This window comes from Pelodiscus sinensis, unplaced genomic scaffold (assembly GCF_049634645.1).
Source record: "Pelodiscus sinensis isolate JC-2024 unplaced genomic scaffold, ASM4963464v1 ctg35, whole genome shotgun sequence".
NCBI classification, from domain to species: domain Eukaryota; kingdom Metazoa; phylum Chordata; order Testudines; family Trionychidae; genus Pelodiscus; species Pelodiscus sinensis.
The window spans coordinates 5,862,229-5,888,669 of record NW_027465908.1 but is presented as its reverse complement, the minus strand read 5'-3'; the positions used below and the strand labels follow the sequence as shown (position 1 = coordinate 5,888,669).

General features: G+C 57.5%; 1 protein-coding gene and 1 long non-coding RNA gene across 2 annotated transcripts; one reads left to right on the top strand and one right to left on the bottom strand.

The window, feature by feature from the left end:
• Positions 1 to 256: 256 nt before the first annotated feature.
• Positions 257 to 1,856, top strand: LOC142824477 (uncharacterized). Its single transcript, XM_075916493.1, has 2 exons — positions 257 to 1,135; positions 1,331 to 1,856. The coding sequence occupies exons 1-2, from the start codon at positions 586 to 588 to the stop codon at positions 1,801 to 1,803; spliced, it is 1,023 nt and encodes a 340-aa protein (XP_075772608.1). The 5' UTR covers positions 257 to 585; the 3' UTR covers positions 1,804 to 1,856.
• Positions 1,857 to 22,826: 20,970 nt separating this feature from the next.
• Positions 22,827 to 24,736, bottom strand: LOC142824447 (uncharacterized). Its single transcript, XR_012899323.1, has 3 exons — positions 24,633 to 24,736; positions 23,496 to 23,739; positions 22,827 to 23,010 (listed from the first exon to the last, which is right to left on the bottom strand). It is a non-coding gene; the product is annotated as an uncharacterized LOC142824447 (long non-coding RNA).
• Between the last annotated feature and the right edge of the window lie 1,705 nt (positions 24,737 to 26,441).

The following is a 26,441-nucleotide window of genomic DNA, read 5'->3' as shown; positions in this document are numbered from 1 at the left end:
GTATAGTGGGGATGCCCTCTGCGGGGAAGCCTCAAAAATAGTCTGAGGCAGGCTCCATTACTGAGGCCATGCTACCTGGACATAGAGCCCCGGGAAGCCCTGGGGAGTAATTAGTTTGAATGACTCTGGGGGGTTAACACAAGCCATTACTGGCAGGGCGTTCTCACGTCCTTGGCAGGCCTCCACCTTCTGGAAGGGTATGTCTACACTACAAAGTTAGTTCGAACTAACGGACGTTAGTTCGAACTAACTTTCCTAGGCGCTACACTAGCGCTCCGTTAGTTCGAACTTAATTCGAACTAACGGAGCGCTTAGTTCGAACTAGGTAAACCTCATTTTACGAGGACTAACGCCTAGTTCGAACTAGCTAGTTCGAACTAAGGGCTGTGTAGCCCTTTAGTTCGAACTAGTGGGAGGCTAAGGCTTCCCAGGTTTCCCTGGTGGCCACTCTGGCCAACACCAGGGAAACTCTATTGCCCCCCTCCCGGCCCCGGAGCCCTTAAAGGGCCACGGGCTGGCTACTCACTTTGTGCCAGTTGCAAGGCTGCAAGCACCCGTGCCTGCACAGCCTGCACCTGCCACACAATGAGCCAGCCATCCGAGGGTTCCCAGCCCTCCACTGCTCCCCACGACCAGCCTGGCGGCTCCCGGGAGCCTGCCCGGGGGCGCAAAAGGCGGGCGCCCGCCTGGTCAAGTGCGGAGATCGTGGACCTCATCGAGGTTTGGGGGGAAGCCTCCAATGTCCACGATCTCCGCACTAGCCACCGGAACGCGGCCGTCTATGGACGCATGGCTGCCAGTCTGGCCGCCAGGGGCCACCAGCGCAGCCGGGAGCAGGTGCGCTGCAAAATTAAGGACTTGCGGCAGTCCTACTCCCGGGCCTGCCTGCCAGGGGCTGACCCGGAGGCCTGCCCCCACTTCCATGCCCTGGACCGCATCCTGGGGCCTCATGCCGTCCCTGCCCCCCGGGACGTGATTGACCCCGGGGCAGAGGGACCGCTCCTGGAGACGGAGGAGGAGGAGGAGGGCTCTGAGAGCCAGGAGCCTGCCGCCAGCCTTCCCAGGACCCGGGACCCCCGAGGCACCCCACAGAGCCGCTCGCCTGCATCATCAGAGGCCGGGGAGGCGTCCACCTGTGAGTACCCTCGTGTTCCCCTTATGTGTACGGGGGGCTGAGGCGAGAGGGAGCCCCGGGACCGTGCGCCTGGGCCTTGCCCACCACGGAGCAGCAGCTGGGGATCCTGCAGGGGCCCTGGCCTTGCAGAGGGGAGCTGGGTTTCACACACCTGGGCCCCTGGGGTAATTGACCGCTGGTCTTCTTGCACCACAGCTGCAGCACCGGGGCCTGCAGGGCGCACCACACCGCCTGCAGCAGCCGCCCGCGCCCGGGCAAGCAGGACAGCCAGGAACCAGGAGGACTACCAGAGGCGGCATCTCCGGTTCCTGGACCGACAGCTCCGTCTCCAGGACCACTGGGTCCAGGAGGACCTCAGGCTGCGCCAGAGGAGTCTGGAGGCCCTGGAGGAGCAGGGCCGTGCCCTGCGAGGCCACCTCCAGAGCCTGCTGGACCGCTTTCCATTTCCTCCTCCCCCTGCTCCCCCTCTTGCTCCCCCTCTTGCTCCCCCTGCTCCCCCTCTTTCTCCCCCTCTTGCTCCCCCTGCTCCCCCTGCTCCTCCTGCTTCCGCTCCTGCTTCCTCCACACCCCCTGTCCTCTCTGCCCCCCCCTCCACAACCATTCCCCACCGACGCCCCCGGACCCGCAGTGTGGCGAGACGGGAGAGGCAGCCGGACTCCCACCCCTGAGCTTTCCTTTCCCTTCCTCCCTTCCCTCCCCTCCCCTTCCAGCTCCCTTGTCCCAGGTTTCCCCCTCCCTTCTCCCACCTTCATTCCTCCCTCCCCCACCCCAGTTCTCTGAAATAAACAGACGTTTTTGTTTGAAAACCAGGTGTCTTTATTGTACAGTAGATAGGGAGGGGAAAGGGGAAGGGGGGGGTAGGGTGGAAGAAGGCCCCGGTGGGGCATGCAGGGAGAGGTCAGTCCTCCTCCTCCTCCACCTGGAAGCTCTCCCGCAGGGCTTCCCGGATCCGGATGGCCCCCCGCTGGGCTTCCCGGACGGCGGCGGTGCGGGGCTGACCGTAGTGTCCAGCCATGCGGTCAGCCTCAGCCATCCAGGCTGGCAAGAAAGCCTCCCCCTTCCGCTCACACAAATTGTGGAGCACACAACATGCCGCCACCACGGGAGGGATGTTGTGCTCGGCCAGGTCCAGACGGGTGAGGAGGCATCGAAAGCGGGCTTTCAGTCGCCCGAAGGCCCCCTCCACCACGATGCGGGCCCTGCTCAGCCTGTTATTGAAGGCCTGGCGGGAGGGATTGAGGTGCCCCGTGTAGGGCTTCATGAGCCACGGCTGCAGTGGGTAGGCGGCATCCCCCACCAGGCAGACGGGCATGTCCACGTCCCCGACCCTGATGTGGCGGTCGGGGAAGAAGGTCCCGTCCTGCAGCCGCTGGCACACGGAGGAGTTCCGGTACACCCGTGCGTCGTGTGCTTTGCCGGACCAGCCCACATTGATGTCCGTGAACTGTCCCCGGTGGTCACACACGGCCTGCAGGATGACGGAGAAGTACCCCTTTCTGTTGACGTACCGGGACGCCTGGTGTTCCGGGGCACGGATGGGGATGTGCGTCCCGTCGATGGCCCCCCCGCAGTTGGGGAAGCCGAGGGCGCCGAATCCCCGGATGACGGCGTCCGGGTCGGCGAGGCGGACCACCCTGCGGAGCAGCACCCGGTTGATGGCCTTGACCACCTGCGGAGAGAGACACAGCAAAGCGTCAATCAGTGGGGCGCCCGGGTGGCTGGGAGCGTGCGTGCCCTGGCAGTGCCCCGCGCCCCACTCCCGGAAGCAACCCCCCTGGCGGCGTGTAGTACGGCCGGGACAGCCCGACCTCTCCGGTGCGGGGCGCCTTCGCCTCCTCCCGCCCCCCCCTTTGTCCCTGGGGTGGCCCATCCCCTCCTCGCAGCCCCCCTCCCCCCCGGCTCGGTGGCCGACGAGCGCCGTACCTGCATGAGCACTGCTCCGACAGTGGATCTCCCCACGCCGAACTGGTTCCCGACGGATCGGTAGCTGTCCGGCGTGGAGAGCTTCCAGAGGGCGATGGCCACCCGCTTCTGGAGGGGGATGGCGGGCCTCATGCGAGTGTCCCTTCTTTGCAGGGCAGGGGCGAGCCACTCGCAGAGCTCCAGGAAGGTGTCCCTCCTCATCCTAAAGTTCTGGGTCCACTGTCGGTCGTCCCAGTGCTCCAGGACGATGCGGTCCCACCAGTCGCTGCTGGTGTCCAGACGCCAGATGCGGCGGGGCACGCCGGTGCCGGGGCACCGCCGCGGCTCCTCCACGGCCCCCAGGACGGCCAGGTGGAGAGGCAGGGGGCTGACGTTCCCCAGGTGGTGCCAGGCAGCCTCGAGCCATTGGTGGCAGGCTTGCAGCAGCAAGTCCAGAACGTGCACCAGAAGGTGCAGGGCGAGCCGTGGCTCCATGTTGCCACCTGCGGCGGTCCCCCCCGAAGGGAAGCACCGACACAGACGGGCACAGAGACCGATGCTTTGCTGTCCCTCGGCGAGGTTGGCAAGCAAGCAGGGAAAGCTGAGAACCGGCTGTCCAGGGGGGTCCCTTTAAGCACGAGCCTCAGATAGCCTCAGACAGCAGCCACACAAAGCAACTGCTGACCTGATGCCCTGCCAGAACCGGTTTCAGCTGCCCTTAAATGCCCCCCTGCGTCCAATCAGTGTGGACGCGCTAGTTCGAACTAGCAAAACGCTAGTTCGAACTAGTTTTTAGTTCTAGATGCGCTAGTTCGAACTAGCTTAGTTCGAATTAACTAATTCGAACTAAGTTAGTTCGAACTAGCGCTGTAGTGTAGACGTACCCTACCTGAGGTGCCAATGCAGGAACAGCCTGGGCAGTGCGTAGCCGGCACGGCTCTCCCATTGGCCGTTGGGAAGGGCGCGGGTGAGTCACTCCGCTAGGGGCTGTGGGCGGGAGGGAGAGGCAGAGGACAGGTAGGGGTGGAGTAAAGCAGCCCCTTGCCTTCTCCTTCTGACTGCTCCATCCCAGCACAGGGCCATGGGAACAGGAACCCGGTGAGCCAAAGGATTCGGGGGGAGGGGGGTGTCCTCCAGCCCGGAGTTGAGTCCAGTCTCTCAGGTACAGCTCAGTCACTCCCATGGCTCGCCCAGGTACCAAACCCATGTAAATGACCCCCCCACCCCCACCCCCACCCCAAGTGTTCACATTCCTCTGTCCGCAGGCCCCCGAACCCCCGAAACCTTCCTCTCTGCAGCTGCTCTCCTGGCAAAGGCTGCAGGTCTGGTTTCTGCCTCTGGGCCAGGCTGCAGAGGGAGGGGCTGCAGCTGTTTCTACAGAGCCGGAGAGGAGGGAGACCCTGGAGAGCGGGTGGGAAACAGCCCAGCCCCCAAGTAAAGCCCCTCTCGGCAGCCCTGCTCATGGGGACAGAGCAGTGTCACAGGGGCTGCTGGAGGTGAGATGGCCCCAACCCCCCCGCAGCATGGACTGGAGTGAGGGGGCTTTGCCCGCCCCGGGGGAAGGGGCCTCGTGCTGCAGGGCGGAGCCGCCGGGCTGGGTACATCCCAGGCTGCTCGCAGAGGGGACACGGGGAGGCCAGTGGCACTGGAACCGGGGGAGGGTCGGACAGGCTGGGCCTGGTCACTTTTGGCTTCCACCCCCCCTTCCAGACCCGAGCGGCCGTGCGAGGTGTCTGCACACGGGCTGGTTTGCAAGTGCCGTGTCTGTAGGTTTGTGCCCCCTTTGCACGGGGAGCTGTGGGGCTGCGGGCGTCTCTGAATGTCGCCCTGGTGCTGTGCAGTGGGGTCACACCCCACACAGAGCGGCATCAGCCCGGCCTCCCCGCTCGGGGCTCCAGCCAGGGACATGGGCTGTGCCACTGCCCCAGGGACAGACCAGGGACGGCACCACTGGGCCAGCGAGCCAAGGGGCCTGTGCGGTGATGCTGGTTTGGGACACAGGAAGTACCAGCCTCTGCCACAGAATGGAAAAGGCCCCGGCAGCCCCTCGGCTTGGTCTCTTCTCCTGCACCTCCCTCGGGAGCAACCTGGCTACAAACCTGCCTCTGAGGGGGCAATGGAGGAGGGGGGGAGATTCGGGCTCCTGTGGGGGAGGGGACCGGAACGGGGGCAATGGGCCACCCAGGCCCAGCACTGGCAGGGGAGCCTTTCCCGTGTTTGGGGACCAGCAGCCTCCAGAGCCCTGCCCCAGCCGGCCACTGTCTGACGGGTGCACGGCCCCGGGCACGATGGCCGGTGTCCCCTTGGGGCCCTGCTCCCAGGGATAGTCGGCAGCCATGAGGGCTGGGTCAGTGTCTGGGGGTTCCCCTGCTGCTGGGCCCCAGGACAGGCCTCCCTCCCCAGCTACGGCAGGGCTGGTCCCAGACTGGGTTGGGGCAGGGCAGGGGAGACACCACAGGTGTGAGAAGACCGACCATGGCTGGGTTCACACCAGATAGGGGGGTCTGCCTGGGCAGGTCGGGGCCTGGGGGTTCGGGCTAGGAAGGGGTGACTGGGCCATGGAAGATCCCAGATACAGCAGGATTGGGACCAGGGGTGAGGGAAGGGGCATGTCCAGGCACCCACAGGTCCAGGTGTATTGGCTGCAGCTGGGTTCGGGCTGGGAGCCCCCGAGCCCGTCCTCTCTTCTCTCGCTCTGCCCAGCCAGGGGAGGGAAGAGACGCTCCCCTTGGAGCCAGAGTCCAGCCAGCCCCCGAGGGTCACTAGCTCAGCGCCCGCTACAGCCCTCGCTCTGCCGGCCGAGCTATGGAAGGGCCTGCGGGGGCTGCCGCTGAGCAGACAGCTCAGGTTTAAGCCTCAAGCACCAGCACAAACCCTGCAGCCAGGCCCCACTCGCCACCACACAAACTCAAAGGGGACTGGGGACGAGACAGGAGGCCCCATTTCGCACATCCTGGCTCTTTACTTCTGTCACAGGGTGTGGGGGAGTCACCGGCCTGCACCCCCATCCACAGCCGGACATGACTTTCAATTGCAAGTCGAACTGAAGGTTTATTTGAAACAAAAAACAGGACTATGTAGCACTTTAAAGACTAACAAGATGGTTTATTAGGTGATGAGCTTTCGTGGGCCAGACCCACTTCCTCAGATCAAATAGTGGAAGAAAATAGTCACAACCATATATACCAAAGGATACAATTAAAAAAATGAACACGTATGAAAAGGACAAATCACATTTCAGAACAGAAAGGGCATGGGTGGGGGGGGGAGGTAAATGTCTGTGAGCTAATGATATTAGAGGTGATAACTGGGGAAGCTATCTTTGTAATAGGTATGGTAATTAGAGTCTTTATTCAAACTTAAGTGTAAAGTGTTGAATTTGAGCATGAATGACAGTTCAGAGGATTCTCTTTCAAGTGTATTCTTAAAAGGCCTTTGAAGCAGGATGCATGTGAGCAAGTCGTTGAGACAGTGTCCTTTCTGGTTGAAATGGCAAGAAACTGTTTTTTCTTTGCGATCCTGTCTAATGTCTGTTTTGTGGGCATTGATCCTTTGGCGAAGTGTCTGAGACGTTTGTCCAATGTACATAGCAGACGGACACTTTCGGCACATGATAGCATAGATTATATTTCTGGATGCGCAGGAATATGTGTTCTTGATCTTATAACTCGCTTGGTTAGGTCCAATAATGGTATCAGCAGAGTGACAAAGCTGGCAATGGGGTTTGTTGCAAGGGAAGGTACCAGGGCTGGTATTAGTGTGGTATGTCCTGTGGTGGTTGGTAAGAATCATCTTGACGTTAGGTGGTTGTCTATAGGAGACTATGGGTCTGTCTCCCAGAGCCTCTCGGAGCTTAGTATCCTTTCCAGGATAGGCTGTAGTTTATAGATAATGTGTTGGACAGGTTTAAGTTGGGGGTTGTAGGTGATGACAAGTGGTGTTCTATTGCTGGTTTTTTTGGGTCTGTCTGAAGTTGATGGTTTCTAGGTATTCGTCTGGCTCTTTCAATTTGCTTTTTTATTTCTCCGGGTGGGTAGTTGAGATTTATAAATTTCTCCCTGCCCGCTCCTCTTGGGAATGTCGGGGGAGATTTCGCTGGGGGCCGAGGAACCGAGAATTCTCTAGCTCCACACGACCATGGCCCCCGACCCCACTTACCACCCACATTCTCCTGGGCGCTGGGGGCTGCAGGGAGCATCTGACCCCTGGCTCAGCTCTGGTTCAGGGCGGGAGGACTCCAGCCGGGTGTGGCTCCCCCTCGGCCTGTGGCTGGACAGGATACAGCAGGGAGCGGTGATCCCGTCGCCCATCACAGCCTGGCCCTGGGAGCTGGGCCCAATGTGGGAGGGTGCAGGGGGAGTCCCTCAGCAGCCATGGAGAGAAGTCAGGGGGGAGGGCAAATTGCCCATGAGCCTCGTACACCCTGTACCACCGGGTCTGGTGTGGGGGGAGGGGGGCTCTGTGTGTGGGGCACAGACTGGCAGTCAGCAACATGGGATAGGTGCTGGAACGATGGGCTCTCTAAGGCACAGACTGGCAGTTAGTCAGGGATGTGGGGCAGTGGCTGGCAGAGGGGGCTGTGTGTGTGGGGCACAGACTGGCAGTTAGTCAGGGATGTGGGGCAGTGGCTGGCAGAGGGGGCTCTGTGTGTGGGGCACAGACTGGCAGTTTTTCAGGTACATGGGGAGGCTGATGACTGATAATAGGAGACTAGCTGGTCTCATGGGGGTGTCTGGGTGGGGAAGTTTCTAGGCTGCGGGAGACGGGGGTGGGGTTTGGACGGGGGGCACAGGCAGTGCTGGGCTGTGTGTGCACTGGTGACACAGGATGCAGAGTTAACGGGTAGAAAATCTTCACCCCTGGCCTGTGTTTCGGGGGCAGCTGGACCAGCCGACGTGGTTAATGGTGCTTCCTTTGAGCATCCCCCCGGGAGCAGGTCGGGGCTGTTGTGTTCACTAGTCTGATGATGATGATGGAGGAAATGTTGCCGTTCAGCTGAGTGTGAGCAAAAGCAACACACACACCCAGGAGAAACCACGTCCTAGTTCCAGTGCCCAGTGCACCCCTCACATCCCTCTTCTAGCCTCTAGGCCTGGTGCTGCTGGGAACCTCTCCTGGGACCCACCTCTCTGCCCCTGTGCAGAGTCCTAGAATCACTGGGCTGGAAGGGCCCTGAGGAGTCAGCTCGTCCTGTTCCTGCTCAGAGCAGGGCCCAGCCCAACTCACTCACCCCAGCCAGGCCTGTGTCAGGTCTGGCCTTAAAATCCTCTCAGGACAGAGATTCCCCCCTTCCCCAGGCCTCCCGCTCCAGCGTTTCACCAGCCTCAGTGAAATCGTTTCCCCTAATACCCACCCCAGAGCTCCCCAGCTGCAACTCGAGACAGTCGCTCCTTGGGATCCCCTCTGGCCATGGAGAGACCCTCTTAGGCCTCTGCCTGGCCTGCATCCTCTGCCTCACCCACCCCCAGCACAACCGGCTGTGAGCCCCAGGCCGGACCTTCCTCCTCAGCCCTCGCTCTGGTCACACAACAAATGGCCTGGGAGCACTTTACAGACCAATAAAACATGCAGGTGGGATTGATGTGTAAAAGGGAAGTCAAATCCCCCGGAGCCATTGATTCCCCTATGAGGGGCACGTACAATATACATACATTGCTAATGCTTAGATATATTTGCTATTTGTATAGGAGTAAGACATGACAAAGGTCAAGGCCTGTCACAGGTAATAACTTATAATAAGGAGACGAGGGGAAGTGAAACCAGTCTTCTGTTAAGTAGAGATATGGATAGATTCCACATCCTTTAAACTTGTGACCGGCTCAAGCAGGAAAGGGAAAAGGGAAGTATGGCTCGCCCATTGTTCAGCAAAAGTGAATGAATGTAACACAGCTGTAACTGCAAAGTCAGCAAGTAGGCACTGTATTTAACCTCATTTGGAAAATTAACCTGACCTATAGGAATGCTAAATGTCAAAGATGAAGTAACCTATCATGTTAAGGCACCTAAACCAGGAAAGATGTGAACCCTATAAAAACCCCTGCCTATGAGATGTTGGGGGTCGGCTCTGCTTTGAACATTGAGTTCCTTAGCCGTACCTTGGTTGCAACCAATAAACTTGAGTTGGACCCAGCCTGAAAGTGTGACTCTCTTCTTGGGGTAAATCAGACTAGCCTCCAAGGGGACGAAACCAGCAATTTATGCAACAAATTGGCGACCCAGATGGGACCTCCCTTGGACTACTCCGGAGTCGGACAACAAGATTCGCCGTAGGTGACTGTGAAGTGCGCACCGGACTGTTTGAGTCCGTCACGGCACCGAAAGCGTGAGTCAGGACATCCGGAAAGTTAAAGGAGTCTCTATTGAATGAGTCAACTAGGCTGTGAGGTCCGAAGAGAAGGCGCCGGGGCAGAGACAGAGTGAGTATACCGATAATTCCCTGTGTTTTGGGTAGTGTTGGTAATTCGAGAACTGTCCTTCGAGGACAGTAGGAACTTCGAATAAACACGGTGTATCCGGTAGGAAAACACGTATAGGGTAGGCGGGTCGCACCCGAATGGTAAAAGCCTCTGTAAGCCCCAGAAGGAACACCATGAACCCGTGGGTTGCGTGGGGAAGTTATGAGGAGTTAGGAAAACTCCAGTGGATTGCTTTTGTTTTTAGTAGGAGTACTCTTGTTCTTTGTTTTAATGATTTGTTGGAAACCTAAATTGTGAAACCACAGGTTTGTGTGTAAGCATGACTGTCGCTGACCAGGTCTGAGACTTAAGCTGACTCCAGCCGCCCCAAGAATCCTGCAAGGGGAAACCCGATGACCAGGATTTCTTGATTGCAAGGGGGGTCAGCCGAACCTCGTGACCCAGCGAGTCTCTAAGCCCTCTGTTTGTCTATATTTGTTGCTGTCTAATAGACCTGTCTTAAGTGTCACGGTTCCACAAGGGCACACCGGTGTCTCTAGTGAGACAGCCAAGCGCTGGACCCTCTGGGTTCGGACGCTAAAAGCTGGTGTGGTGTCATTCCATCGACACACGGAGCCGTGGTGAAAGCTTGTTGCCTGCATGTGTGTGTGTATAATAAATATATAGACATGGGTTCGGGAAGTTCCCGGATAGAAAACTCCGCAACCCCATTGGGATGCATGTTACAGAATTTTAGTAATTTTAAAAGTGACTATAGAGTAAAAATGGCAAAAGATGAGTTAATTAAATTTTGTCAACTTGAGTGGCCTACTTTTGGTGTCGGATGGCCAGATACGGGCTCCTTTGATGTAAACCTGGTATCCCTAACACATAGCGTTGTGACGCGGGACGGACAGTGGGATCACTTCCCATATATTGATTGTTGGTTATTCCACGTCCAGGATCGGACAAAATGGATATTAAAATGTAGTATGGGTGTGTGTAAGGTCATGGCTGCAAAAGCAAAGACCTTGAGAGGTAAAAGCCCTGGAATACTGGCTCCCTCTAGTGATGAGGAATTTGAGCCCTATGGAAAGAAAGAGGAAACCCCCTTCTTCTTCAGGAGGGTCTAGCCCTATTAGAGAGAATGAGAATTGTTCCTCTCCTGCCACTTCAGGAGGAAACAGTAACTCTGAAATCATAAGTGAACTTACATCTGAAAAGTTACCCCCCCCCCCATCAGACTCCTGCTGGTCCTAGATTCACTTCAGCCCCCCCTGCAGAGGCTGAAGTGAGGGGGGCTGAGCCAACAAGGTGGACTACTCCATTCGGGCAAAAAAAAAAAAAAGGTACTTCTTGCGAAAAGGCCCATCAGATCCGGGATCATCATACCATCAGTACCCCCTTAGAGAAGTAATAGAGGAGGGAAGATAAGAGAGCGCAGAAGCAGATGGCAGTGCTGGCTGCAGCACTCTCCAGCAATCAGAGGCCGGACCATAAGGGGCCCCCTCAGAAAGGAAAGGGACGGGTAGCAGTTGATGAATGTGTGCACTGATGGGGAAAAAGGACATTGGAAGAGAGACTGCCCAAAAATTGAAGGCAAAGGGGAAGAAAAGACAACCGGAGAACCGCCAGATGCGGGCAGAATCCTCCGGAGAAGAATCTAGTTGAAGGGGATGGGAATCTAAGGCCACCACCCTACGAGCTAAAGCTCGAAAGGATCCCATGGTAAAAATAAGGGTGGGTGGCAGGGACTATGAGGCTCTGGTGGATATTGGAGCCACGTTCTCTATGATCCCCATAAAACCCCCTTCAGCTAAAGAAAGTGGAAAGCATGTGACGATAGAAGGAATTGAGGGAAAGAGAAGCAGGCTACCCGTATGTAGACCCCTCCTCACGAAGATTAGAAAAAAATTATGCTAGAGCATGCCTTTGTTGTTTCATCTGCATGCCCAGTTGCCCTGCTAGGGCGAGATATGCTAATTAAGCTGCAAGCTAAAATTTTCTTCCGTAGTGATCAGAATGTAGTGCAGCTGCCAGTGAAACAGGGCTCAAATTACCAGATGGCTCTCTGTGCAGCTGAGATGCTGTTAGAGACAAAAGGGACTGAGGTCTTAGAAGGAGTCAATCCATGTGTATGGGCAGATGAGACCCCTGCCCGAGCAAAGTTTGTGACTCCAGTAAGAATTCCTCTCATTGAAGGAGAAGGCTCTGTGGGTGTAAAGCCATATCCCCTGAGAGAGAAAAAAGAGCCACCTGGATAGGCTTAAAGCCATTAATCGAACAATTCAAAAGATATGGCTAGGTAGTAGAAAGTTCCTCTCCCTTCAACACCCCTATTTTAGGGATGCCAAAACCGGATAGCGTCTCATAGACTCGTGCAAGACTTACGGGCAATAAATAAGAAAGTTCTTGTAGACCAGCCTATGGTCCCCAACCCACACACTATCTTAACACAAATTCCAGCAGACACAACAGTGTTTATGGTATTAGACTTGAAAGATGCTTTCTTTTCTATACCTTTACACAAAGATAGTTGGAAATTATTTGCTTTTGAATGGGAAGACCCGGACACCCATCACAAAACCCAGCTGTTGTGGACTGTGTTGCCCCAGGGTTTTGTGTCATCCCCCCATATTTTTGGGACGACATTGCAAAAAGACTTAGAAGACTGGAGGGGGCAGCACCCTGAGGTAGCTCTCCTCCAGTATATTGATGATTTGTTGATTACCAGTCCTGATATGCAAAAGGGAAAAAGGGCAACGGAGCCCCTGTTAAATGCCCTAAGGAAGAAGGGATATAAAGTTTCACAAGAGAAGGCCCAAATATGCACCTTCCTAAGCTATGAGATTGAAAAGGGAATGCGGGCTTTGAGCAAGGATCGAATCCAAGCAACTTCAGGAAATTCTCAAGCCCTTCTTAGCAAATAGATAATGACAGCCTCTACGGCTAGAAACGCAGGCAACCCAAAGATGTTTCACAACATATGAGTGGGGGCCATCCAGAGGAAAAAACATAACAAGCAGTTAAAACCTTTCCCTCACACGTTGTTATAATTGGCTTGAGGGCGTGGGGGAAGGTAACTTAAAAGCCACCCAGATGTCAACCAGTAGAAATTGAATGTGAAGATGTAATCACTAAAAACTAAATCTGCCTTAACAAGGAGACACATTCTGCAACATAAATCTCCTTACAGAACATGAGCAAGTGATTCACCCCAGAGCCAGCAGCATAACTCAACTGCTGCAGCCTGGATGTTATGAAAATCATATACTGAAAAGAATTAGGAAGTGTGGGGGCTAATTAGAAAGCCCACTCTCCTTACCAAATTAATGCTAGACAAATCTGTGTAATTAAGAAAAGTAATTTAGCAGGATCAAGACAGATCATAAGAGGAAAAAAAAAGAGCCCGGTCTGCAATACGAGAGGGAAACAGAACCATGCCACTGTTGGGGAGGGCTAGCAACTCTAAGGTAATTCAAGGGAGTGGAAGGTCACGAGTACCGATGAAGCGCTCTTGTTCTCAGAAAATTGCAGCTCACTTGCACATGAAAATGGTAAGGAACTAGCTGTAACCCGGTCCCCTAACAGATCTTAGGCAGTATTTTAAGTTATAATAGGCCACCCCGATGGGGGGGGGAGAAATGTTTTCTTGTCTTTCAGATCATCAGAAAGCGCTGGTGCCAGTTGAAGAAAAACAACAACAAAATGCCATGGTTCTGTGTCATGACATAATGAGTTTGTGTTCTGTCCAAGTTTGTCTTGTGTGTCTTAATTGTAATACGTATTGCAATTGTTGTGAATAGAAAATTGTTTAGGCTAGGAGAATGTTAACAATGTCTCCACAGGTGAACAAAAAGAACTGGAAGGAAGCAAGGAGTACATCACGTGAACAGAAGGATGGGAGACAGGACTAGCTCCTTCCCACCAGACTAGTTTTGCTTTAATGGCCATTGCTAACTTGCCCTCATTTGGATATCATCAACCAGGACTTTAAGGACAAAATGGAGCCTCCCAGTTGTGCACCATGCCCTGAACAGGCCCCTGTTCCAGAACAAGGACAACTGTCACTGATCCTTACCTTGATGATGTTCCACACTGGTACAGACCAGCTGTGTGCTAGACTGGTTAATCAAATTGGCAAATGCCTGATTAGGCAATGACAAGGCTTAGCAGATACCATCGCAGATTGGTTTGAGCCTGGTAACCCTATCAGCAACACTTATGTCATAGCCCAGAAATTGTATGAGAATCCAGACTTGTAAATGCAGTAATATCCAGTGCCCGTAAAGGCCTACACACCAGCCAAGCTAATCAATTGATCCTAAATAGTTTGAAGGATCTGTCCAGCTCTGTAGACCTAACCTGATGTTTGGACCAGAAGCTAATTGGATTAGAAGTAAAATAAAGAAATTAGAAGGCCAGTGTTGAAGAATAAGGTAAGCTTTAGCCACTACCACTTAGTTCTTATGGTGGTGAGTCCCCAATCTCCCCTGTGCCTACCCATGGGAGTAGGGAAAGAGAGAATCCATGAGGACCCAAAGGCCCACCTGGACAGGGCATAGTACAACCATTTGTTTTTGGTCCCTCTGAGGATTCCTCACTCAGATCAGATCAGAATGGTAACCTCCCTGCTTGTACCAAAGCAAGGGCATATAGATAGAATAGAAGGCATTGCTTATTCTGAAGGTGTGGGAGCCTCCCTATACCTAGGGATTGTTGCACCCACTTTGATAAGGAAATTTTATGTACCTGCCCATTTAACATCATGACGAATCTGCCTAGGCTTGATGTGGTTGTCATAGAAAAACAAATGAACATCGAGCTGGTCCAAATGAACGGTACCTACTGGTGTTTGACTACCCAGACAGATCACTCCATCCTGCCCCTCTGTATATCCGTCTGTGTGCATAACAGTCCCTCATCAAGCGGCCTGACCGTCAATAGAATGTGGCTCTATCGCACTTTGGTAGTGGAGATAACTACACATGAGATGCTGAGTGGCATGGCGGAAGTAAGTACCAAGAGGAGGGTTTACTGGCCCTGCAGGCAAAGATCAAGAAGTTGGTGGCCAATGCCCAAAGATATATTGGGGCTAGCCGTCTGAGGTACACACAGATAGGGAAACACCGTGGACCATGCCAAACACCTATCTCTGCAGCACTCAACCAGGCAGTAGAGGTCAAACCTATAATCATGGGCAGTGCCAGTAAGGCGACGAAATATCTTGGGGATGGATTTGAATAGTGTTTGCCAAATTATGTAGAGAGTTTTGATTTTAACATTTATAATAATGATAGTGCTGTACCAGCACTTCCAGAGTAAATTAAAATCCCTTAAATTGTTGTATTTAACCTAGTAGATTAAGAAGAACCCCAAAGTCAAGAGAAAAGAACTATAGGAGTAAACTGAGGCAGTCCATGGTATCTTGCTAAGGACTGACAAACTCAAATCATTAAGTCAGCCTGAGAAGCGTATGCTACAGCAGTAACTGCGACCCTGGTTCCCCTGGCAACCACATGCCAAAAAGGCCTCACTTTGATAAGGCCGGTATCAAGCAACCGCGTGGGATTGTTTTTATGGTTTGCTTTATTCCTAGGAAATAACCTTGGTTCCAAAAGAGCTAGCTGGCTTTTGGCTCAGAGAATAAAGACTCTTATGTCCATCAGCGCTGTGAAGTGCCAAGAACTGACTGTTAGCCAATGCTTCCCATTGCAAAATGATCCTACCCCGACTGCTGATAAGCCTCTCTCTTCTGGTCCTGCTTTCCCACCTGTTGGACACCAGAAGAATCGAAATATTACAGGGTGATGTGCTAGTAACCTCTCCCCTGCATGATGCTGAACCACGACTGTTTCAAAGAAAAAGAGGAAAACTCTTGTTGTGCTATGTTGGTACACATTCCTGTTTAGTTTTGTTTTGATTATATTATGCTTAATGCCCTGTTTTATACCTTGTATAATTGCCTCTATATGTCGCACTGTATTGACTACTGTCAACCGTGAAATGCTTGTACATTACCAAAGATTAGCCAAAGAAGAAACTGATGAGGTATAAGAAAGAGAAAGCCTCTTGAGGGGGGAATTGATGTGTAAAAGGGAAGTCAAATCCCCCGGAGCCATTGATTCCCCTATGAGGGGCACGTACAATATACATACATTGCTAATGCTTAGATATATTTGCTATTTGTATAGGAGTAAGACATGACAAAGGTCAAGGCCTGTCACAGGTAATAACTTATAATAAGGAGACGAGGGGAAGTGAAACCAGTCTTCTGTTAAGTAGAGATATGGATAGATTCCACATCCTTTAAACTTGTGACCGGCTCAAGCAGGAAAGGGAAAAGGGAAGTATGGCTCGCCCATTGTTCAGCAAAAGTGAATGAATATAACACAGCTGTAACTGCAAAGTCAGCAAGTAGGCACTGTATTTAACCTCATTTGGAAAATTAACCTGACCTATAGGAATGCTAAATGTCAAAGATGAAGTAACCTATCATGTTAAGGCACCTAAACCAGGAAAGATGTGAACCCTATAAAAACCCCTGCCTATGAGATGTTGGGGGTCGGCTCTGCTTTGAACATTGAGTTCCTTAGCCGTACCTTGGTTGCAACCAATAAACATGAGTTGGACCCAGCCTGAAAGTGTGACTCTCTTCTTGGGGTAAATCAGACTAGCCTCCAAGGGGACGAAACCAGCAATTTATGCAAGAGGATCATGAGCTTTGGCGGGCTCAGCCCCCTGCTTCAGATGACCGGGGGCTGGGGGGCATCAACCCTGCCCAGAGAATCAGCCCCCCAGTCCTGCTGGGCCTGCCCCCCGAGGGTGCGGAGTAGAAAAGCCTCTGGAGCCGCTCAGGCCGGGCCGACTGCAGGAGGAGGAGGATGCGCAGGGAGCTCCGGGCCCAGGGGCGCCGAGGGGGCAGGAGCCTCCAGCAGCAGCCGTGGCCAGGGAGGCCCTCGGACGGGCCGTGCCCACAGGCCGTGTGAGGGGAGAGACGCCAGGGCTGCTAGGAAGGGGCCCAGGGCGGGGATTGTTCCTGGGGGCTCAGCGTGTGGTGGTCGGAGTCCCTGCTCCTCGGCCAGCAGGGCCCAGGGCTTGGGCCCAGGGACACGGGGGCTCAGGCGACGGGGCGGGAATGGGAGTGTTTGTGCTGCCAGCTCCCATCGGCGGCCCTTGGACTGACATGGGTGGGAGGAATTGGACCGGCTGCCCCGCGCTCCGCATAGGGAAACGTGGGCTCCCCGGTGCTGAGCTGCTCAGACAATTCTTTCCCCGCCGTGTGGCTGGGGGCTCCGGCCAGAACACGCCTGCTCCGACTGACCCCGTGTTGGGGGGGGAAGGGCTTGTCAAGGGGTCAGATGTGCAGAGCCCGTAGGGGTTGGGTGGATGCGGCTGCCTCCCTCTGCAGAGACCAAGACGTGCAATGGGGGATTCTCCATCCCTTGCCATTGCTGAGCCGTGACGTGAGGGCGTCAGTAACAGCCAGGGCAAGTGGGGCTGGAGGGCAAGTGGGGCTGGGGCCGGAGGGGTGGGGGAGGTTTTGAGGCCTGCAAGGTGCAGGGGGTCAGACCAGATGCTCATGATGGTTCCTTTGACCGTTCAAGTCTGAGCCCATGAGACCGGCCTCTGGGCTGCTCTGGGACTCCTGACCCCAGCTCTGACCCACAGCCCCTGCTCTGACTCCTAGGCATGACTGCTCCAGCCAGGAGTCTGGGAGGGCTTTGCATGGGGAGGGGGCTGTGCCTGTGGGCTGCATCCCAGTGAGGGGCTCTGCTGGCACCGCTCTGCCCCACAGGCCCTGGGGTGTAGCCGCCCCCTCGGCTGTCATGGGAAAAGTGTTTCAAGTCCTTCGGTTTGCAGGGAATGGCTGAGACCCACCCGCGCGTGCGCTTAAGGCCCAGAAATCAAAGCTCATACAATCCATTATTGGTTGATTTCTCTTCAATCTCTTTATTTTAAACCAGTCTCACAATTTTTTTACTTGGCTCCTGCTGTTGCTACCCCTGAGGTGGGTGGAGATTTTGGCGTTGAAGGAGCATCTCTCGGACACCACGAATCACTTCTCCTCTTCCCGGCAATGCAGGAGAAGGCAGCAGGGACTCCAGAGTCAGCGGGAGGCTGGATACATCTGGGCTGGCCCCAGTGGCCAGCAGACACAGAGTTTTGGGCCTGGCAGAGCAGCAGGTTTCTTTTCACACCCGTCTGTTGCCAGGAGTCTCTGGCCACTCCCTGCCGTGGGTGCTGCCGTGTGAGCCCTGCCCTGGCCCTGGGCGTTCCTGGCCAGGCCCTCCCTTTGCTCCTCCACTCTCCATCCAGGCAGATCTCTGAGTTGGGGAATCCTCCCCTGAGAACCTGCCGCCTCCTCCGTGGAAGTGGTGGGAAAGGGGCTGCCGGGAACTCCTGGCCGTGGGGGCCCTCGGGGTCGTAGAGGAATCCCCTAGTGCAGCGTTTCTCCCCCTGGGGGTCCCTGCCCAGAAGGGGGCGGCAAGGCGAGGGCAGGAGGGTCGCTCACGGGGGCACCGGACGTTTGGGCTTTCCCAGCCGTGGCCTCGTGTTCAGTCCCCAGGTCCCCATCCCGGCGGAGTTTGGAAATAAGAAGAAATGTCCCTGATCTCTCCTGGCCTCCCCAGCTGGGCGGCTGGAGGGGCAGCTGCTCTCTGCCCCCAACCTGGCCAGCAGCGGCGCAGACGGACGGGTGGCAACGGCATCGCTGCCTCCACTTCTGCGCTGCTGCTGCTGCTGGCACTGACCCCACAGCTGGGATCCCGCTCGCTCTGGCCACCCAGCTTGGAAGGGAGCGATGCCCCCAGCAGGGGGAAGAGGGAAGGATGCAATGGCAGCCACTCCCCCTTCCTTCTGCGCTGCTGCTGGGAGCGGAGCTGCCCTCCGAGCTGGGCACCTCCCCTGTGGCCCCTGCTCTGTGGTCCCCCAGCGGAGAAGGCAGCCCTGCCAGCAGCAGTGCGGAAGGAACGGTGGCAACAACATGCCAGGCCACCCTGCCTCTGCGCTGCTGCTGGGGCGGCGTTGACTTCTGAGCTGGGGGACCCGTCAGTGACCACCCCTCACTCGCTGCTAGTGGGGCCCCTCCGATCTGGGCCCCACAACAGCAGCCGCTGCTCTGCTGCCGCCCAGGTCCAAAGGCAGCGCCACCGCCTGCAGCGGCACAGCAGGGAGGGTGGCGATACCAGACCAGCTCCCCTCCCTCCTGCGTTGCTGCTGGCGGTGGGGTTGCCATCCAGGTTGGGCACCTGACCCCTTATAACTTCCTCAGCCTCCCCATTAGTAGGCAGAGCCTCTACCCGCAGCAGTGCAGAGGGAAGGGAGGCACCGCCACACCAGGCCACCCTCCCTTCTGCGCTGCTGGTGGTGCTGGCGCTGCCTGCTCATGGGAAAAGGTGTGAAAAGGGGGTTCTCCAAAGGAGCAGCGCCGCATGGACCTCGGGGTTGCCAGGGGTCTGAGTCCCCTGCTGACTCCAGGCTCCATGCAGGTGCTTCCACTCAGAAATGCACAAGAGCCTCCAGGATCCTGAGCCTTTCAAAGCAGAAGGACCCTTGTAAAGCCGAGTCAGTCCATCAACTCCTAAACTTGTCCATGAATCGTTATTTAACATCCTTACCCAGCAGCAGCGGCGCGGAAGGCAGGGAGGCAAAGCTGCAGCAGCCCACCTGCCTTCTGCACTGTTACCGGAGACAGCACGGACTGTCCAGCTGCCCGGCGGGAGTGGCGGCGCTGTTGCCAGCGATGGCAGAGAAGGACGAGGGGAGCACCGTCCAGGGCCCCCCTCCCTGTTTGCTGGGGATGTCAGACAGGGAGTCACTGAACAATCATGTCACTGCATCAAACTGTAGCAATTCCACGATTATTCGATAGTCCCTGGTGCCTGAGTCAGCAATGAGGGGCTGCACCGGCATCCCACACAGCAGACAGAGGCTGCACCAGCATCCCACACAGCAGCCTCTGTGTGACGAGAGCTTGTGCCAGCCCCGGACAGAGGCTGCTCTGCAGCAGCCTCCTCTGGAGCGTGAGAGGCAGGAGCAGGCAGCTCCGCAGAACTGGTGCTCACGGAGAACTAGATTTTAAGTCAGCTCCCCTCGAGCAACCCCCCATCCCCCTCGCCTCTATGTGAGACAGCGAGGGAGGAAAGGGGGCTCCATGGAGCTGGCCTGTGTGGAGAGCCGGCTTAGAAGATAGTTCCCCGAACATCTCATCTCATGTCTGCCCTGCCCCCACGCTGAAAGGGAGGCAGCAGTGGAGGGGGATGGGTGAGACGTGGTTCCACAGGAGCTGATACACATGGGGAGCTGTCTTAAAAGCTGCTTCCCGTGTGCACCAGCTCCTGCCTGACTCCCTCACCCTCCGTGTTGCTGCATCTCTATGAGAGGCAGCAGCCCATGGTGCGGGCCAGGCAGCTCCATGGGATCTGGTGCTCATGGGGAGGCAGCTTAAAAGCTGGATCCCCGCAGACACCAGCTCCCACCTTCCCCCCATCTTGCTGCTTCTGTTCCTGAGGCAGCCGGGGGAGGGGCGTGTGGAGGCGACAGGATTAACCAATAAGCCCAGACGTATCGGTTAATCGTGTAGCCAGCTACACACGTTGACACCCCTAGTTTGTGCTGCTGCTGGTATCGGCGCTGCCCTCTGAGGTAGCCCCTGGCCAGTGGCACCCGCTCTCTGGTCACCCGGTGTGGGAGGCAGGGCTGACACCCGCCGCGGTGCTGAAGGAAGTGCTGCAATCCCGCCCCTCCTGCACTTCCTGCTGCACCGCTCTTGGGGCAGCACTGACGGCCGAGCGGGTGACCAGAGAGTCGTGGCTGCTCCTGGGGCGCCCAGCTCGGAGGACAGGGCCCCCGCCAGCAGTGGTGCAGAAGTAGGAGTGACACAACACGGCGCCACCCTGCTTCTGTGCTGCTGCTGGCAGGGCGCCGTCGTCTAAGCTGGGCCCCTGGCCAGCAGCCACTGCTCTCCAGCCACCCGGGTCAGAAGGCAGCCCCACACCCTGCAGCAGTGCAGAAGGGGAGGAGGCAAGACCTTATCATGCCCCCTTCCCTCTGCGCTGCAGCTGGTGCTGGCGCTGAATTCTGAGCTGGGTGACCTGCCAGGGGCCGCTGCTCTGCAGCCACCCAGATGGAAAGGCAGCCCCCCCGCCAGCAGCAGTGCAGAAGGAAGGGTGGCAACACCGGACCTGGCCTCCCTTCCTCCTGTGCTGCTGCTGTCAATGGGGCTGCCCCCAAGCCGGATGGCCAGACAGTAGCCGCTGCTCTCCAGCCACTCAGCTGGGAAAGCCGGGAGAAATCCGACAGTTTTTAATATTTCCAAACATCTGCCCAGAGGAAGATTTGGGGCCTGAAGACGAGGTCATGGCTGGGAAAACCCAGGCGGCCAGTGACCCTGCTCGCGAGCCCCCTCCCCTGGCCCTGGGACCCCCTTTTGGGTGGGGAGCCCCAGCTGGAGAAAGGCTGCACTAGGGGATTCCCCAATGACCCTGGAGACCAACAGGGCCAGGAGTTTCTGGCAGACCCTTTCCCACAACTTCCAGGGAATACGCCGGAACTAGGGCCCCGTCGCGTCCCCCTGCAACCTCGCCCATTTCACAGCCAGACCGTGTCCACGCTGCTCCCTGGCACACTCCCGGGGGCTTCCCTGGGAAATTTCCCGGCTCTCTGACCGGCTGGGTCCTGGCCCAAACTAGGATAGTGTGCAATGGGGGTGGGGGCGTCCCAAGAGTGCCAATTTCACTTCCCAGCAGCCTGTGGGGCAGAGCTTGAGCCGTTCCACCCTCACTTCTCCCTGCTCCTCAGGGTGGCTCTGATCTGCCCCCTCCAAGAGTGCCCGTGTTGGGGCAGGACAGCTCCTGTCCCATCCCAGCCTGGTCAGGGAGCAGCTGACGCCCCAGGCCCCTCGCCACGTGGGGAACTCTAATCTGTGAAATGGGTGGGGCCCTAGTCAGGTTCCCAGGGCCCTTTACCCCCCACAGAGCAGGGGTGGGGAACCTTTGCTGGGTCGGGGCCACTGACCCACAGAGAAATCTATGGGGGGCTGCACACAAGTGAGAAACAGCCCCCCTCCTCTCCCCAGCGTGGGCCCCCAGTGCAGGGGGGAGCCCCGACCTTCAGGAGCCGGATCCCCGCAAGCCGGGGCTGCATCCGGCCCCCACGCCTGAGGTTCCCCACCCCCGCCGTAGGGATCTGCACTGGATGGGAGTCTCCCTGGGAAGGGCCTGGCCAGGCCTCCGACGCCCAGGGCAGGGCTTCAAGGCGCCGCAGTTGCTGGGGCTTCTGTACCCGGCGTCCTGGCTGAAGGGCACCGGCAGCCTGAGTTCAGGCTCTGGGGGAAGCGGTGCGACGGGGAGGCCCCTTGGTCTGATCCAGCTACAGCAGGTCCCCGAGGTTCAGCAGGTCCCTCTCTGCCCTGGCCGGCCGGTTTCCTCCTCCGCTTCCCTGGTCCTGTGTGTGACCTCGCCTGGTCCTGGCTGCTGGGCGGGTTGTTCAGTCTTCAGTCTGCACCATGACACTCCCCGTCTCTGGGCTGGAATCGTCTCCGTCGGGTCACTGGGTCCAGCCCGCGCCTGGTTCCGAGGGGACGGCAGCTTCTCCCGCAGCAAAGCCTGCAGGCTCCCACCTTCCCTCTGGCAGAGCTTGCCTTAGGGCAGGGCGGCCTAGTGGGTAGAGTCTGTACTGGCCCCTTTTCTCAGGGCAGTTTGGCCCAATGGCCAGTGTCAGTAATTGCCCCTTTTCTAAGGGCAGTGTGGCCCAATGGCCAGTGTCAGTAATTGCCCCTTTTCTAAGGGCAGTGTGGCCCAATGGCCAGTGTCAGTAATTGCCCCTTTTCTCAGGTCAGTTTGGCCCAATGGCCAGTGTCAGTAATTGCCCCTTTTCTAAGGGCAGTGTGGCCCAATGGCCAGTGTCAGTAATTGCCCCTTTTCTAAGGGCAGTTTGGCCCAATGGCCAGTGTCAGTAATTGCCCCTTTTCTAAGGGCAGTGTGGCCCAATGGCCAGTGTCAGTAATTGCCCCTTTTCTAAGGGCAGTGTGGCCCAATGGCCAGTGTCAGTAATTGCCCCTTTTCTAAGGGCAGTTTGGCCCAATGGCCAGTGTCAGTAATTGCCCCTTTTCTAAGGGCAGTGTGGCCCAATGGCCAGTGTCAGTAATTGCCCCTTTTCTAAGGGAAGTTTGGCCCAATGGCCAAGGTCAGTTTCTTGCCCCTTTAGTCCAACCAGTGTGGCCCAATGGCCAGTGTCGGTACCTTGCCCCTTTAGTCAGGGCAGTGCAGCCCAATGGCTACAGTCCATAAGCTGGCCCTGACTCACTGGGCTGTGCAGGTCCCTGTCCAGGGACAGGAGATGGGGGAGGGGAGGTTCTCTCCCCCGCGGGGGGGGGGGGGGGGGGGCAGCTCCTCCTTCTCCCCTGGTGCCCGGTCCAGGGCCGGGTCGGGTCCATGGCTCCAGTCCAGGCGTGAGCAGGAAAAGCTCCGACTGATGCTCCTACTCCCGCTGGCAGCTCCTTCCCTGCAGGCAACACCGGCCCTGGAGCCAAGCTGGGGGTGGGGGAGCTCGTGCATCCCCGTGACCGGGCTCCTCCTGTCCCAAGACAGCAAGGGCCTGTCATATGCGGGGCCCGGGACCCAGGGGGCAGTGGGGGCTTGGCCCTGGGCGGCGCCTCTCTAGGGCCCCCAGGGCCAGACCCCTCTGGCCTATCACTGCAGGAGCTGCTACCGCCTCCCCCCCCCATGCCAGCTGTTCCCCCAAAGCATCCGGCTGCCCCAGGGCTCCCATTCAGGGTCCCAGGTGTCCAGTGTTCGACCAGACAGTCCAGTTTTTGGGCCTCCTGCCCAGTGAGAACAGTCAGAACTCACCGGACATGAGCAATGTCGGGACTTTCTGGTTTTCCGGCTGGCCCCCCGTCCAGTCCCGCTGTCCCTCACCTGTTCCCCTCTCCCCCCCATCAGGCCTGCTTCCCACTGGCCGCCCCAAACCCCCTCCCTCCCCCGGCCAGCCCTGCCTCCCTCCTGTCCCGGCCCCCCACCCTCATCTGAGATCAAGTGTGTCCAATATTTTTTTCTCACCTGGTAACCCTACTCCCATTGCGGGTGGGAGCCTGGGCGGGTCATTTCCACAGGGCCCCCGGCCTGGCATCTGCCGGTGTCTGCTCTAGCGGCCCATTGCCCAGCGGGGTCCCTCACCTCTGGCGCAGCAGCAGTGGGCAGAGGGGTCAGCCCCCTCCCTGGCCGGCCGGCCGGTGTCCTCGGCTGGGCCCCCGAGGGACCGTCCCAGCTGGGCCCCGAGCTCCCTAAGGGGGGCTGTGCTGAGCTAGGATGGAAGGTAGGAGACGGGGCCCATCAGCGTTCTGCTCCCAACCCCCCTGGGTCAGGAGCCCCCCTCCCCACGTCCCCCTGCTGGAGCCACTGGGGAGAGGAGCTAATGGGCCCCCCAGCTCCTGGGGCGAAGGGCGGTGGGCAGGGCCCTCCATGGGGACTTGCACCCCCAGCTGGTTTTGCAGGGTTTGGACTGGGCAGTACCAGCCAGGCAGCACGTAGCTACACAGCGGGGGGGAGGGGGTCCGGGGAGAGAGGGAATCCTGGGGCCGGACTCTCTCGTCTTTCGCCGGGACCGTGTGCAGGACAGGCAGCGCCCCGGGATCTGCATGCGCCCAGGCCAGCCCCCTCCCCACTAGCCCCTTCCCCCTTGGCCAGACCCGCTCCCTCCAACTCCATCCCGGCTAGGCCCCTGCTTCCCGCCGGCTGGTCCCTTCCCCCCCTCCCTGCTCCCAGTTCTCCCCCCCCCCATCAGCCCTGCTCCTCCCAACCTCCTCCCAGCCAGCCCTGCTTCCCGCTGGCCGGTCTCCCCCACCCCCGATCTCCCAGCACCAGCCCCGTTCCCCCAGCCCCATCCCAGCCTCACTCCCCTCCCAGCCAGTCCCCCCTTCCCGTTCTGAGATCACGTGTGTCTGGGAGGTTTTTCAAACCCATCTGGTAACCCTACCAGGGGACAAGGAGGGGCCCATGGCCAGAAAGGAACCTTATCGTCCCCGGGTCTCCCCTGAGCCAGGAGAAGATGAGCTGGACCCAAATCTGGCTCAGGCCCGGCTCTGACTCTGTCCTCCCCAGGGGTCACTCCCAGCCCACAGCCCTGCCGCTGCCGCCCTGCAGCCTGTGGGAGCCGCCTGCTCACCCCGGGGCCAGAGAGGCTCAGAGGTCACTCACCTCCCATGCCGGGTGCGGGGGGGCAATTACAACCGGGCTCTGATGCTCCCTGGGGCCTTGGCTCCCTTGGGACACTCTGGGTGCGATGCAGGAGCTGACACGCTGGGAGGAGGGGGGGGGCAGGTCAATAGACCCGAGCCCAGGCTGTGCCAATGAGCCCCCATCCCCATCCCCGGGGCTGGGCCCTGGTGCTCAGGGGAGCGAGTCGGATCCATGGGGCCTGGCTCTTGGGAAGGGCCTTGTCTCTCCAGACTAGGGCAATGTGGATGGATCCCATAGAGGGGGAGGGGGAAGTTGTGAGGGGGAGGGGATGGGATTTGAGGTTCTTGTTCCCAGAACCAGCCAGGCCCTGAGATCAACTTCCACTCCCAGCCCTGACCCTGGAGGGGGAAGGGCCCAACACAGCCCTGCCCAAGGGTCCCCAGTCTCCCCTTCCCCGCCCCCACCCCCAGTGCTAAAGGAAAACAGCCTCCCCCTGCTCGCCCATGCTCACCTCCCCGCTGTCTGAGCGCCCGTGTGGGGCTCTGCCCGCAGGTCCCCCCGCAGGGCCGGCCCGAGGCCAGACCCCGCCGTGCGGAGCCTGCAAAGGAAGAGGAGACGGGGTCACCGCTGGGAAACCTCCCCTCCCCCCACACGGCTGGTGTCCTGCCCCCAGCCAGCACCTTGGGACACTTGGACAATCAGAGCCCAGAGCTGTACAACCAGCCACAGCCCAACCACTGCTCATGGGCACCGTCAGCAAGTGTGTGAGCAGCCCTGCCCCTTAGAGAGACTCGGGAACTGCCCAGAGACAGGTAGGGAGAGAAACAGCTTGAGCACCACCTCCTGCCGACACACACACACCTCCCCCGCAAGCCCTGCTGGTCTGGGACTGATCCGTCTGGTCTGGAATCACAGAACAGTAGAATGGGAAGGGACATTGAGAAGCCATCAAGTCCAGTTCCCTGCCCTCACGGCAGGACCCAGCTCCGTCTAGATCATCCCTGACAGGTGTCTGTGCAACCTGCTCTGAAATATCCCCAGTGATGGAGATTCCGCAACCTCCCCAGGCAATTTGTTCCAGTGTTTCACAACACTGACAGGAAGTTTTCCCAACAGGCAGAAACATTTTCCAAATGTCCAACCTAAACCTCCCTTGCTGCAGTTTCAGCCCATTGCTCCTTGTCCTGTCCTCAGAGGCCAAGGGGAACAGTTTGTCTCCCTCCTCCTTGGGACACCCTTTTAGATACGTGAAAACCGCTCTCATGTCCCCTCTCAGTCTTCTCCTTTCCAGACTAAACAAGCCCAGTTCTTTCACTCTCATGTTTTCTAAACTGTTCCACATTTTTGTTGCTCTTCTCCAGGCCTTCTCCAATTTCTCCAATTCATTCCTGAAACATGGTGCCCAGAGCTGGAGACACGACTCCAAGTGAGGCCTAATCCGCGCAGAGCAGAGCGGAATTCTGACTTCTCCTGTCTTGCTCACCACACTCCTGTTAGTGCCTCCCAGAATCACGGTTGCTTTTTTTTGCAAGTGTCACACTTTCGACTCCTATTTAGCTTGTGGTCCACTCTGAGCCCTAGATCCCTTTCTGCAGGACTCCTTCCTAGAGAGTCACTTCCTGTTCTGTGTGTGTGACGTGGATTGTCCCTTCCGAAGTGGAGCACTTTGCATTTGTCTTTATTAAGCTTCATCCTATTTACCTCAGACCATTTTTCCAGTTTGTCCAGATCACTTTGAATTCTGACCCTTCCTCCAAAGCACTTGCCACCCCTCCCAGCTTCGTGTCATCTGCAAACTTAATAAGCGCCCTCTCCATGCCAATATCT

What these genes read in the sequence shown, in the direction of transcription:
- LOC142824477 (XM_075916493.1), top strand. Translation starts at nt 586, where the DNA reads ATGAGCCAGCCATCCGAGGGTTCCCAGCCCTCCACTGCTCCCCACGAC. An exon ending in GGCCGGGGAGGCGTCCACCT is followed by an intron (nt 1,136 to 1,330) that starts GTGAGTACCCTC and finishes CTTGCACCACAG; the next exon opens with CTGCAGCACCGGGGCCTGCA.